Genomic DNA, 14,867 nt, shown 5'->3' with positions numbered 1-14,867 from the left:
TGTTGCCTGACTTCCTCTTGGCCCTGATCTCCTCCATACAGTGCTATTTTTCTAGAAAAAGAGGTGCTGGAATTCAGCATGAACACCTCCCTTGTTCTTTTAGAATAGCAATGGCTCCCACCTGAGAGGTGCTGGAACTGAGTTCCTGTGAGTTCCTTTGAAATAAACACCCTGATACATTAGTTTGTCAGACTCATAAGGGACCTTAAATACCCATAATTGGAGCAGTGAAACCACACAGGGTTGTTGTTTTTTGTCCTGCAGTTCCTCGTGGTTGTGTTCTGAAGTTCTTCCTCACTGCTACGCAAACATAGTCTTGTCTGATGTGAATGCCTTCATTCCAAAGCAAAATGGTGTGTAGTTTAACTCTTCAAGGGATAGTTCTAGCTTGCTTGGTCAGGAAACATCTAGTTGTAATAAAAAAGTACAGATCTGCAGGAGTTGTGTTACCTTTCAGTCTTCCATTATAGCTTAATGTCTGTGCAAGAGCGAATGAGAATTGGAGAAAGAATTTAGTAGTATATCACTGATTCCTCAGCTGTAAGGGGACACTAGTTATGGGTCCACCTGTCGAAGTCACTTCCTATTTCCCTATCACCTATTGTGGCCCCCAAGAATTATTTACTAGGAGAGTGGCAGTCCACCTGTATTTTTTTTGTCATCTGTTCACACACCTTCAGCTGTAGCTTGGGGATTCCTGTTTTTCATATTCTTAACTGATGGTGCTGAATGTGGTTTCCCCATGCTTTCTCTCTGCTAGATGCTAGCAGTGGCTACTAGCCACAATGTCTGTGTTCTCCTTCCACTGTCGGAAGCAGTAGGCCCCTGAATTGCAGTTGCTAGGAATCACAAGTGGGGAGGTTGCTGCTGTTGTGCTCAGGCCCTGCTTGTGGGCTTCCCTTTGGGGCACCTGGTTAGCCACTCTTGAGAACAGGAGACTGGACCAGGAGGGCCCTGTTTGGCTTGACCCAGCTGCATGGCTGTCCTTAATGTTCTTATGCTGAAAGTGAGCAGCAGAGCAACTCTGAAGAAAACTTCACCTGAAGAAAAATGGCAAGAACACTGTGAGATGGAAGTTATCGCCACTTGCTCACATCCCCTCAACATCCCATCCCCATGCTCAACATGTCAGTTGCAGCATGGTTGCCTTCAGCACCATCACATACATTCTAGTTGCTTTGGGGGTTTTTGATGGACTTGCTCTCATGCCTTGTATTGGCTTTGGTCTGATTGTGGGGATAGACTCTGATCTGGAAAGCATCAGTAATTCTGTGGCCATCTGGCTTGGGCAGAAATCAAAGATACATTGTCACAGAGTTCCAGAGACCATTTGCTTGGTCTCCTGATTTAGTGGTTGAGGATTTTTGATGTCATTTTTTCTTTTCTTTTGCAGTGCTTCTGCATTTGCCAGCAGGCTGGAGCACTACTGGAACTTCAGCCATATTGCAGATATATGCCTTTGAGAATAAGAGTTGTACCTTTCTCTCCCTGCTCACTTATTGGGAAGACCTCATGGCTAGAGAGGGAGTATTCTTTCTGAGTCCTGAAATGAGAATTAAATTCTTCAATTTGAGGTGGTTTTTGTATGTTTGGGAGAGTCCAGGTTTTGCATTCCCAAATAAGCAACTGCTCTGTTAGCATGAAGCTTAGGCTCAGACTGCAGCTTTGAGAAACTGATCCTGTAAACAGCGGCTGCATTGCTAAATCATTTCCTTCTGGGCATGATCCTTTTGAGCTTACATGTTCTTCCCATGGATCTGCATGGATCTGTATTAATGACTTATTTGGAAAGAAAAGCAGGGTTGGAGAAGGCCTCTTTAGCTGTAGCACTAAATATCTGAGGTGCATTTTGAGCATTATCTTATCATCTTCAGACATTTTTTCTCATTATTATTATTACTACTATTGCTATTTAGATTTATAAAAAAACTTCACAGCCATATGCTACCAAAGCAGTGTACAGTAAGATAAAACAAGATGAAATACAAAAGAGACCGATGCAAACTAAAAACAGTAAAGCTGTTTCTACAGTTGGACAATTACTGTTCTATAAAATGGCTGTGCCACACTTCAGGGAAAGCCTTCTTAAGCAAAGATGTCCCTAGTAGCTCCCTAAATATCAAGGTGCTCAGTGCCTGTTCGGTTTCAGTTGGTACTCAAACATTTGGTTGAATGTAAAGTAATTTCCTGGACCAGTGTTAGAAACTCAGATATATAAGCTAATTGGCAAATGGCACCTTAACTCTAGGTTGCAGTTGCCAAAACGGAATGTCTAGGGGCCATTTTCCCCCTAGTGGTGCTTATTTTTATATTTGTTGTTATTCATTTCATTTCTGTACTGCTTTATATTTTAAAGAAAAAACCTCAAAGCAGTTTACAACACATTAAAGCAGGATACAGTATAAACCAATCCGGAATAAAATTCAAGCTTCAAGGAAAATAGTTCAGATCCTTCTCTGAGTGACATTTTGCTTTCCCCATATTTGTTTGCCTACCTGCCCAATAGCAGAAGTACTCTAGGAAACCAGTGTGGTGTAGCAGTTAGAGTGTCAGACTAGGACCTGGGAGATCAGGGTTCAAATCCCCACTCAGTCAAGATGCTCACTGGATGACCTTGGGCCAGTCACAGCCTCTTAACCTACCTCACAGGGTCATTGTAGGGATTAATGGGGGGGGGGGGGAGAGGTGAACCATGTGCTTACTGGAGAAAAGGATGGGATATAAATTTCAGTGAATAAGCTCTTCTCCTTACCTGCTTAAGAAAGCTGGAGGGGTAAGCCAGATGGAGATGTCAGTCGCCAACCTGGGGTCCAGAGATCTCCATGTGGTCGCAATTGGACCCACAACAGTTGCAAAACAGCCTAGTGCCTGGTGAATTTCTAATAAGGTGAGGGGGAAGTGGGATTTAAACTGTAATCTGAATCTTAGGGTCAGGGTAGTATTGGCAGTGTGAAGGGTAGGAGACTGGACTTGCACCTAAAAAGAACATCATTCCCTTGTGCTCAGCTTTACTTTTTATTTTTATTTTTTGGGTAGAAAATGGGAGTTTTTTGGAATTTCGTTTTCTACTCTGAGGAGGCGTACAGAAGCAGCACGATACAGGACTTGGGTACAGTTTGCAAAATTAGAAAATGAGTTATTTGGAAAGCATTGATTGGAAGGCTGTGTTTACCCAAATACCATACAGCCCAGCTTGATGCAAGCCTTTGGTGTGAGGCATTGATCAACCAAGAGCATGTCTTACAACTTCAACCAACAGTTCTCACAGTTACCACTTCATGCCTTAGCTCTGATGCATTCTCTGCATTCACTCTCCCAAGTGTTAAGATCAGCAGAGGGGACTTTCTTTGTAGTTCCCCCATCCACATCCATTTTGGGTGTAGCAACCCAAGAGAACACATTCTCTGTGGCATCCTCTAAGCTATGGAATTCCCTCTCCATCAAGGTGTGCCTGGTTCCTTCATTATGTAGTTTTTGTCATGTGTGAAGATACACCTCTTTATCTGGTCTTTGACACCAGAGAGAGAGATTTTCAAGAACCTTATTCCTGTGACTAATTTGTTCTAAACTTCTTTTAATGCTGTATTTTTAAATAGGTTGGGACTTGCCTTGAAACCTCATTAGAGGGTAACAACTGTAATAAATAATGCTAAAAATACTGGAGTGAAGAACTTCAAAAAGTTACCATTAGAACCTGGCACAGTGGTCATGTTTGAGAGTTATACTAAGTCCGCCACCCTACAGTTATTGTACTGGTCAGCATGCCAGTAATAAGGGATGATGGAAGCTGAATTTCAAGAACACCTGGACAGCTACAAGTTGGAAGCAGTGTTCGAAACTCACATTGTCCTAGGCGTATTTTGCGACAAGGAATTTCATTAGCATGAGCAGTTTCCGACTGCACCTAAGACTGCACCTAAGATTTCAGATTAAAACTGCAGAGTGGAAGGAAGGGAGGACCTTTTTTCTGCCTCCCCACTTCCAGCTATTCTCTGAAGACTGGAGAAAGACCCTCTTAAGAATATTAGGAGGGTGGGCAGGGGAAGGACTAGACCATGTGAAAAAATGAACATAATATTTTAGCTTCAGTTCATTCATTTTCAGCTTTGTATTATTAATTTTTTCTTTAAAAAAATTCCGTCGTTGTGCCCATAACCTAGGTTTAAGGTGCCATTTAGCTCCACCTTTCATATCTCAGTTTCTAACACTGGTTGCAAGAGCATGTGAATGAGCCAGAGGCTCACATGCTCCCCATTCCTCTTCCCACCCCCATGTGGCCAAGAGGAGGCATGCTTGAAACAAACCATAGTTAACATGAAGTCGAGTTTGTTTGTCTGTCTAGAGCAACATCAGTTCATAAGCAAAAGTGGAAGGGAAAAACCATGTTGGACAAAGAGCAGCAGTGGAGCATGTGAACCTGGAGGTCACTAAACTATAGCTTGGCATGAAGTCCAGATGTGGCCAATAGATGTTTACAACTGCTGCTGAAGCCACAAGGCTGTGCCTTGAAATGAACTGCAGTCACATTCGTAACTGGCTTTGCCTAGCATGCTCCTTTATTTTAAGACCCAGGACAGTGGGGAACTTATTATTTTAGGTTTCATTATCATTCTTAACTGAAGGTGTTAGTGGTGAGGTCATGAAGAGAAATTGTGGGGTGAATTCATAACCTTAAGCTCTTCTTAGGATGGCCTGGGGTTAAGCCTCTCTTGGCTGTGAACAGAGCCTCTGGAATGCAGTCAAATAATTGCAGGGACCTGGTTTTTTAAATGGTACCCTTGGGCGTGAATGCTAATCAGAAGAAACTAGACTTACACATTGCCTTTTGACAATATTTTGAAGCTATTTCTTTGAGCTAGAAGGACTGGGTTTATGTGGTGACACTCAGCGATCTCAATGTTTTGTTGTTTAAAGTATTCTGGTCAGACTCCGTCTCTGTTAACACCACAATTTGCTTCTAAATGGCGCTTAACTCTTGGAGTCTTGCATTATGTATTTTCACAAATCTCTCCAGAAGGAGATGAAGAAAACGTTCCCAGGTTATGAAGAAAAGGTCAGGATTGTACATTTCCTGTCACTTGCTTTCCTCACTTTTCACTTTGTGGCTTGATGCAGGATAGGGCGTTCTGTTCCTGGAATGTGAGCTCCCTAGCGGAACAAGAGCAAAATGTGTTGGTTCTATCAAGCTGTGCTTGTGAGTGGACAATGCCTGCGTTTCTGGCTGCTTGGGAGGCCGTGTGATGCTCATGCAAGAGTCCTTTTCTGCCTGGCAGCTGAGGAGATGTCCCCTGAAGAGCTGGCCCAGTGGGTCTCCCTCCCTGCCTCCCCTCCCTTTCTCCCTCATTCTTTTTCTGCTCTGTGCTCTGCCATTCAAAAGACTGGCATTGACCAGGGAGACAAAGAGTTCTTTCAGGCCCTGAGCTTTTGTTAATGCTCCCAAGTTTCCCTTCCCTGCTCCCTCCTCTGATTGTTAATGAATGTTGCACAGTTGTAGCAAGAGTCAGGGGTATATTCCATTCATATTTCTGCATCCTTCTGGAGAGGAAGCGGTGCTCCTGAACAGATATTTGGCTGATCTCGCCATAACCAGGTCTATGCCCTGATCAGTAGTAATCCTCTCCACGGAGGCAAGGTGCTTGCTGGTTTAAGTGACTTCCATTGGACAATGTGCTTCTGCCCTTTCACAATGGATGATGGGCTTGAAAAGCTGTCATTTTAATTTTTGTGGGTATAAAACCCACCCCATCCCAGGGCTTCATGGTAGCTGAGGAGTGACACTCCTTTGAGCCTTTGTATCACAAGCCTTAAGTCTGCCAGGCTTGAATGGCAGATATCTCCACAAGCAGTGCTAGGAAGTCATTCTGATAGGTCTGCTCCTTGTAGACTTTTGCAGTACTAGGGTGGTGTAGCCAAGGTGGCCTGGCACTCTGATTATATTAGTTTGAATTACTAAATAGCAAAACAATTGTGTGTGTGTGTGTGTGTGTTAAGTTCCCATGTGTGCATTTTGCCATTTTTTGCTACTGTCCCTTTCCTCTTTGTCCTCAAGTAACAGATTGCTGGTGAGTCAGCAACTAGCCCTGGTGGATATGCTTTACCTCCACTCTTGCAGGCAGCATGTCTCTGAATACCATTTGCTGGGAATCTCAAGTGGGGAGAGTGTTGCTGTTGTGTTCAGGTCTTGCTTGCAGGCTTCCCATTGCGGTGTCTGGTAGGGGACAGGATGCTTGATCGTTCGCTGGCCCGATCTACTAGGTTGTTATATTCCTATGGAAGAATGCAGGGGCATGAATGATGACACCCTCCATCAGTTTAATAATTAATTTTCTTTGCATCTAATTAATAAACAGTACTAGAATGTAGTTTAATCTTTTATGGCTGGCAGGTATTTAAGGACTAGAAATGATTGCTATGTGAAAAACAGTTCACTTTCTGCAAGGCGCCATCTCTTTTTGAATTCCCTGGTATAGAAATGAAATCTCTTGTGCACAATCCAGGAAGTGAATTTAGCGTGGTATTCCTGGCATAGCAAGCCTTGTTAAGCAGGTGTGAGCCTGTTTTAAGCAAGAACTCTCCTATCCTTTAACAAAATATGTTTCTCCCAAGCGTCATCTGAAGTAACATAGGATCAGTGCAGGGGAGGTGCTGTTTGAAAGTGTAGCTGGGCCAGGTTCGAGGTTTTGGTTTTAGTATATAAAGCCCTGGGCAACTTAGGCCCACAATACCTTAAGGACTGCCTTCCCCTATACACCCCAGGTTGGTCACTGAGATCTTCTGGAAGAATGCTGTTAGTGGTCCCCCATGGACCAGAAGCATGACTCATGACAGCAAGAAGCCATCTCTTCAGTATTGTGGGCTGAGGTCGGTGTAACTCCCTCCCAGTAGAAGTCAAGGCAGCCACTGTCCCTGTTGAGTTTCTGGTGCCTGGTTAAAACCATTTTAATTTAAGAGGGTTTGCATCATCTGTTCCTTCTCTGGTGTTTATTTGTTTATATTCTCAGGTTTTAAAAATTCTGTTATTTAATGTAGGTAAGCTCCAATATTTTCTAGTGCGAGGTGAACGGTTGCTAGTGGGAAGCAGGAAGTCCTCCTTCCTGCACTGACTCAAGTGTTTACCCACCCCTCTGTCTGGTATGCTCCAGCAATTGCGTTTCTCAGCTTACACCGGGAAGTTACCATGGGCTATGAACCCCAGTTTTAGAAGCTGCTTTTGTGAAAATGCATTAAAATCCCTAAAAAATGGCATATTGCTTTTGCAGTATCCTGAGGTGTCATTCACACATTGTAATAGCTCTTTGAGAGCCACTTTTCTGTGGGTTCATCCTATCATATGTGGCACCAGTGGGGAAGAAGATAGGTAGCTTGCCCCCTCCTTGTTGCTAGAAAGACTCCACATGCTTCCCACACCCCCAGACAGTGCTTTGCCACCCCCTTTTTCTGGTGCCGCTGCTACGTCTCAAGGCATTGCTGAAATGTTTATAAAGACCTGCAGCCAAGTAGGTGATTGTAGCTGCTTGAGTCTGTGCTGCCTGGTCAGATCAGGGATGGTCACCTGACAATGGGTCTGTGTAGCTAGCCTACCGCCTCCCCCCACCTCCCTTTGGTTGTGGGCCTCCTGGGTCCTGAACCTCTGGAAAAACAGCTCCAGCTGCTGCTGCATTGTAACATGTATCTGAGCTCCACTTTCTTTGACAGTTTGCTAAATGTATTCTGAATTTCTCAGTGAAGGCGCTCCCTGCCTTAAAAAAAAAAGCAAAGCTTAACTGTGAGTTATTTGTCTTCATAGTTGGAACGACTTTGATTATTAACCTTGCCAGTGTTTGTAGCTTGGAAATTGCTCCAAGGAGCAGAGAAAGAAGGAAGCTGGTCAGTGCCGAGGCTGCTTTATATGTGGGTGTAATGCAAGTTCATGCAAGGGGAATACGAAACAGGAGCAGTGCTTGGCCGCAGGGGAAAGAGGCTGTTTTGTTCAGCCCATTTCTTGACTTCCTAATAAATAGTGTACATTAAGCAAGGATCATGTAGCCTGGATTTCAAAATACAGAGGGCACGTGTTCTGCTCTGTCACTGCCCTGCTTTTTGTGATGTGATACGTCACATGGTGGGCTCCTTATTTTTAAGGCATGTGCCTTGTTTGTCAGCTCCAGTTACTGTTTCTTGATGATCAGAAGGCAGCCGGTGAACCGGTCGCTCTGTCAGAAATGGACTTCCTTACTAGGGACCGGCATGGAACTTTCTAATCCAACTCACCATTGTGTGGGATTGTATTTGAGAACCTCATGAAGTGAGCCTGGGATTCTGTTCTCGGATTTCTTCCAAACTCACAGCCTGAAGGTCGCCAGTGCAATGTGTATGAGGTGAGTTGGCTTGAATCTTTGCTGTCTGGGGCTGATGGGCATGGTCTTATTAAAACAGCTGAAAGGCGCCTGGTTCAGAAAGGCTGCCGCTCACTCTGCTTCTCTTTGATCATTATATCCTGCTTTGTCTTTAAATTTTGGACTGTGTAGGGTTAAGGCTCCACATTCTTTGGCGACTTCAGATATCTAAATTGGAGAGACAAAGGAGTGGCACTGCTGTTGCTATCCCAACAGAGCTGGGAGGTGTTTTGTGCTGAAAAATGGCCACATTGCCCTCCTTCTGTGTGGGTGGCATCTCTGTGTTCCCCCTTGGTAACAGACGTTGCTGCCTAAAGCGTCTTGTGACTCCTGTCCACAAACAGGTAGAGGCTCATGTCCAAGCAGAGTTTAGAAGGGTTCTGTTGGCTGGGCTCCTGCAAAGTAGCCATGGCTAGGTGACGCTTCTGCCTCACTCTTGTCTGTTGCCCTGTGGTGCTGGACGGGGCATGCAGCTGTGTAAACAAGCCAGAGCAGATTTTGGCTTGCCGTCAAGATCTCAGGGGTGTATTTTATTAGTCCAAGCCAGCATGCAGGAGGGGCGGGGGCAGAAGGGAAGTTCTGGCCCCTTGCCAGGTGAGGTTCAAATTGCAGTGGAGCTTTTGTGGAAATGTTGCGTGTTCATAGTTCTGGAATGATGAGGGCCTGACTTTATCTCATGCCAGGAGGTGGGAGGGGAGCCCCACAAGGTTTGCAGAGCTCAGTCCATTGCCACATAAGTCAGCAAGTCCTGTGGTATCCCAACATGAAGGTTTGTTTGTTTGCCATGGCAGGAATGTTCGTGGGCAACCAGGGTGAGCAATTGTCTCCCATGCTTTCATCCTTCAGGATGTGTTCTTTACACTCCGGTAAACTTGACTCCTCGCTTGTTAACTATTTCTAGAAGGTTTGTAAGTGTGGTTTCTCTCCACTGTAGCAGACTGTTGGTACAGCTACCACCACCTCAGTAAGCTCCAGGCCACAGAGTTCCTCCCTGTCAGGTTCTTTTTCCTGGGGATGGTGTGTAGAAACCAGCATTGTCTCTTAGCTGAGTGCAAAGGTCCCAGTTCCGGTTGTGTGAGGTCAGCTGCTGCTGTTGTCAGGGATTTTCAAATGCCTTGGATAGGTTCTGGTTTTGTGGTTTGATAAAATTTAAGGGAGAATAGACACAGAAGCAACAGGACAGCACAGGCACCTTATGGGAGAGTGGTCTAGCTGCTTGCATTTGAGTAGTAATATTATTTTTTGGTGCTTTTTGAAAGAGTGATAATCTGCAATTTGGTGTTTACTGCCCTGGATCTCCAGGACTTGAACCACACTCTGATGGAAGCATGCTGTTCTAGAGAGAAACACTGCCTGTTTTTTTGGTTTTTAATTGGAGCTCAGTTTAAGTTGAGGCAATTTTAGGGACAACACGCTTTTTCCTTCCTGATCATTCTTCTCTTCATAATGAGTGTGGGAGCCTCCTTGTGTTGATAGGAAGTTCTTTATAAGCTGGCGGAAATTCATCCTCTGAACCTCTTAGCAAGTGACCACACTGCTTTAAGAAGGAAACTAGTAGTTTATGAGAGAGCTTAATTCTGTTGCAGAGGATTCTAATTGCTGAATCACATATATTTTATTTTACCAAACCTTTTATTGTTATCCTTCTGTGGCATTAGAAAAAAACCTTTTTTGCTACACCTTTATTTACAGTGTGGATATTCTGGATTATTGCAGCTCTTTTAATTGCAAGTTTAGGGCAGCCAATCAAAGGCAGCTTTCCTTTAAGCTACAAAATTCTCAGCCTGTTAAGAAGTGAATTCTAGTTCCCAGAACTGCTTTTAAGTAGGGAAAAGGATTAATAGAGTGAAATGCCAGCGACATAAATGCACTCTCTCTCTCTTTCTTCCTGCATTGTTGGAGACTCAGGCCTGGCCTCCATCAGACAGATCTGCAGCTGACGAGCTGTTTTCCTGGGTGACTGAAAGAGGGTGGCCATTTTATATTGAAAATAAAAATTGGGTCGTCTGTTACAACTCTCAGCTTAGATCTCTCATTTACTCAGGTCTATTGATTTTGTTTTACTGTATCTGGTCACATCTTCTGGGAAGCTAGTTTTCGGCCGTAGAAATTATTCCAGCTGCAGTGTTGAATGTGAGCCCCTTTTCATTGTGGTTTCTGGCATTTGGTAAAAACTTTTGTTTTTATGCTAGTATGGGCAAAGGATTTCACATGTTTCTTTCCTGCCAAACACACTTTCCTCTAGACTTTTGTGTTTTCCTTGATTTGCTGCTTTACAGAATCCCCCGGGGACCTGTGCAGCAGCCCCTGGAGGATCGAATCTTCACTCCAACCGTCTCAGCTGTGTACAGCACTGTAAGTATTCCCCAGCAGTTTTGCCAAGTTCTTTGGTTCCTGTGTAGTTGTGGTTTGCTTAAGTAACACTGCTTTTCCTCCTGCAGCTAATCAACTGGATATGAGCTCTTAGAGCTTTGTGGGGCTGTGTGGAAAGTTTAGCTGCCTCCAGCCACAGAACAATCCTGGGACTCAAGTGTGTAATCTTCATTTAGAAAAGCAGCACTTGTTTAATTCAAAATAAGCAAATGAATAATTTAGAGTTGAACTTTCTCAACAGAAACTGCTGGTTTAGGAAGATGCCCTCATTCAGGCCTCTTCTGCCCAGTATCTTTGGCAGGTGAGACCTGATTCAGATAACATGTTTGCAGTGCAATCACAACTCCTCAATATAAGCTGCAAAAGTTCTTAAAGTCTTTTGGGTGCTCTTTAACATAGTTGCTGGAGTTACACTAAAAAAGGAATGAGTTCTTATGGAAGGCAAGAATGAAAGAGTCTGCCACATATTGACTGTGGTGCTAAATCGTTCTAGTACTGGAGTTCAGTTAAAGGCTGCTCCTCAAATGGTGTCTTGTGGGTTCTGTGTGTGTGTGTGTGTTTGCCTTTCTTTGCCCATAATGGGTGGATGCCCAAGAGGTGTCTTCTGTGCCTGGCTTCTGAACAGGTAGCCCACAGTGAAGTGACTCTTCCAGAAAAGAGATTAGGAAGGATTAGCTGATCTAGCCACTCCGGGTTTATGCCAAAGATGTGGGTCAGGAGGCCGGGCTATTTGGCTGTGTGCTGAGCTGTGAGAAAAATGCTGCATTTTTTAAAGGCACAATATGAGCATCAAGGCAGTGAGACCCACTGCTAATGAACTAGCCCAGATGGCCACTGACACTGTTTATTTTTTCATTACAGAGGTCACATTCACACCATGCATTTAAAGCACATGGCTTCTCCTGAGGAATCCTGGGAATTATAGTTTAAGGGTGCTGGGAATTGTAGCTCTGGGAGGGGTAAACTACAGTTCCCATTGTTTATTGGGGGGTTATGTGCTTTAAATGGATGGTGTGAATGTGACCTATGTTGTATCCTTGTGCATTGCCTAAATTGCATTTTAGAAAAAATACAGAAATAACTTAAGTAGATCTTCTAAAGCCTTTGGTAGGCATATTTCTCAAGGACTGAGTAACTTCTGAGAAAACATGCATGTGTTACAAATACCCAGAGTGTGGGGTGTTAGTTACTGGGGGCCATTGTTTTTTCCACTGTGAGATGGAAAGTAAATTCCCTCCTTTTTGGTTGGTAGAATGATAAATAGTCATAATTTGAGAGCTGAACACATGACAGAGCTCTGGTAACTGGAGGGTGCAATTTAGGAACACAGTACACAATCACCTATACAGGCACCTTGAACAATCCTGGCAAAATACATCACTTGGCTTCTGGTGTCTTTGACAGCTTGTCAGTCTGTGTGTCCCATGACAAGCAAATAGTAGTAGTAATAATAATTATTATTATTATTAATTGTAATTATGACTGTATTGTAATTATAACTATTATTGTTATTATTGTTATTATTATTATTATTTGTACCCCACCCATGTGACTGGGCTGCCCCATCCACTCTGGGGGGGCTTCCATCATATATAAAAACATAATAAAACATTACACATTAAAACACTTCCCTATACATGACTGCCTTCAGATGTCTTCTAAAGGTTATATAGTTACTCATCTCCTTGACATCTGATGGTAGGGCGCCACTACCAAGAAGGCCCTCTGCCTGCTTCCCTGTAGCTCCACTTCTCTCAGTGAGGGAACTGCCAGAAGGTACTTGGAGCTGGACCTCTGTCTGAGCTGAACAGTGGGGGTGAAGATGCTCCTTCAGGTATACAGGGCTGAGGCCAATGATCAAGGCAACCAATGACTTTGTATCATTTATAATTATTGGCCTGAGAAGTCTGGATAGCTTTTGCAAACCATAAAGACAGATATAGAATGGTGGGTTCTCCCTCACCAGAATACTACAGTGTTTGTTGTATTTAGATTTCAGTTTTCCTTCCATATTTATTTATTTATTTGTCAATAAAAGTACAGGTTAGTCAAAATACAATTACCACAAAAAAGAAAAAGAAAAGTCAGTTATATAAATAATGTATACAATAAATAAAAATGTGATGAGAATAGCAACTGTGTTGTAACAATGCTGCTTTAGCCCTGCCCACTTTGAATGTAGGCCCTGCCCATTGCCCTCTCCCAGCCCAGCCTACTTATTCCCTGAGCAGATGCAGAGAATTTCCCTATACCTGCTGTAGAAGGTAACTGGTAAAGCTGGCTGACTTGTAGAGCTCTGAAGATCTGAGCCAAAGGATTTACAGCCCCTTGTTAAGAGATGGGTGTCATTTAAACAAAGGCACAGCAATAATCTCCAGCATCCTCTCGAAAACTTTGGTCTCTTGTGATCTAAGCAGCTCTTGCCGCTTCATAAGCAGAACAGAGGAGACCTTTCCTGCTGCTGCTACTGAACTGCAGTGCTGTGCTCTTAAAAGCAAGGGCCAGTTTGTATGCTGGCTGGATTCTAGGTTTTTCTTTATACCTGCAAAATGTGCATAATTTCTGATCAAAGAGGCACATGTTAGGTGCTAACATTTAGCGTAGCACCTCTCTTCAAAAGGAATCCGGCAATGCAGCCTCTGAAGCAGATGTGTTAATTGGCATTGTTTGAAGTGTCTCTTGAAGAGTTTCTGCTTCCTGTCTTGGGTCTCCTTGTTTCTGATCCACCTTGACACAGTTGAAATAAGCGAAAGAGAGGGAACCTCTCCCCATTATGATTTCTCCCCAAAGAGCACCTTTGCCAGTGCTTCTGCTAGTGGCCAGTGAGCCCCTTAGGTGAGCAGCAGCCTTCCTTTCCCAACAAAAAGCACTTTTGGTTTTTATGAATTGGTAGCCAGTCAGTTCTATGCAGTTCTATGACTCCGAAGGGAACAGCCAGGACTACCTCAGGAGATTGGGCGATGCAGCCCAAAGGCTGGGTATCTTTTTAGGGCCTCCTTTAGCTCCTTAGTTTGAGCTCCATGAGGGTCTTGGGATTTGTGTCCTTTTTCTTGCTCTCCTAGGTATTGTCAGCATAGAAACACACACAGACAGAAGCTCCTGGGACCATTTCCAGCCGTTGCTCCTGTGATGCCTCAGCTTTGGGGAAATAGAACTATTGGTAATTCTTGCTTCCTGCTGGGCTCTTGAGACTGGAGGGCCTCTCTCTTGTGGGGCTTCCTTACTGCCTTCCTCCTCTCAGCTGTTGTTTTTCTAATCTTAGGTGGTTTGGGTGTTTAAAGGGCTGTTGAAATAGGTTTTCAGGGTAGAATGCAGAAGCATCCCTAAGGTGAAGAATCTCTCACACTTTGTGATAGAATCAAGAGTGACAGACACGCTGCACTATTCCTCTGGCCCAGTCTGCATTGACTTCCTACACAGACAGCCATTTTGTCAGATCACAAAGGGCCGGCTGGCAGGAAAGGCAGCCCAGTCTTGCTTTGTCCCTGCAAAGCTGCAAAGTTAAGATCCCATTTACAGATTTGCAGCCTTCCCCCAGTGGAGAAAAGCCTGTTTTTACTGGCAAACGGTGCGGAGTTAACTCATAAAAGTGGCATTTGCAAAACCCTTGGCAGTGTTTTTCTGTCCTTTTTGGATTTGTATCAATTCTGCTTCTCCTTTTGGGTAGAAGCTGGTGTTGGTACAGGTGGGTGGAGTTTTTCCCCAAGAGAAAATGCTGAAAGAGAGAGATCCGTTAAGTAATGAAGGGTGGCATTCAGGATAATGCCTTCTTCCTGGCACTTTAATGTATCTGATCTTGTATTTATTGTGGAATTAATTTCAAGTACATTTCCAATGGGGGGCAGGGAGCTCAAGGTAAGGTTCTGTATTACAGAAAACACAAGCACAAGTTTCTTAATTAGCCACTTAATTTAACTGAATAATCTTACAATAAGAGAACAACTTATTTACTATACTTGCATTCTGCTATGAAAAATATAACAAAAATTTACAGCAGTCTTTTGAACAGGTTTTCAGTGTTCAAAGCAGCAACTGAATCCAGACAAGATGATACATTGATCTGGATATGGAGAATAGACTTGCATATTTTTGTTTGTGTTGGAGATATTTATTTATTTA

At 43.7% G+C, this 14,867-nt stretch overlaps 1 protein-coding gene across 50 annotated transcripts in view; it reads left to right on the top strand.

The window, feature by feature from the left end:
* The window catches only part of EIF4G3 (eukaryotic translation initiation factor 4 gamma 3), a 76,340-nt gene that overhangs the window by 4,923 nt on the left and 56,550 nt on the right, over nt 1–14,867 (top strand). For 20 of the 50 annotated variants that reach the window (XM_083453623.1, XM_083453615.1, XM_083453606.1 and 17 more), the window contains exons 1-2: nt 8,151–8,357; nt 10,655–10,730. In XM_083453623.1, the coding sequence (XP_083309749.1) occupies nt 8,347–8,357; nt 10,655–10,730 (87 nt within the window). In that variant the 5' untranslated portion in view covers nt 8,151–8,346. Of the gene's footprint in view, nt 1–8,098; nt 8,358–10,654; nt 10,731–14,867 lie in introns of those variants that run through there. The other 30 variants (XM_083453626.1, XM_083453617.1, XM_083453621.1 and 27 more) reach the window with 6 other exon arrangements.

Source organism: Podarcis tiliguerta (assembly GCF_965153285.1).
Source record: "Podarcis tiliguerta genome assembly, chromosome: 8".
Classification (NCBI taxonomy): Eukaryota; Metazoa; Chordata; class Lepidosauria; order Squamata; family Lacertidae; genus Podarcis; species Podarcis tiliguerta.
The sequence above is the reverse complement of the archived record's forward strand: the minus strand, read 5'-3'. Positions and strand labels throughout refer to the sequence as shown.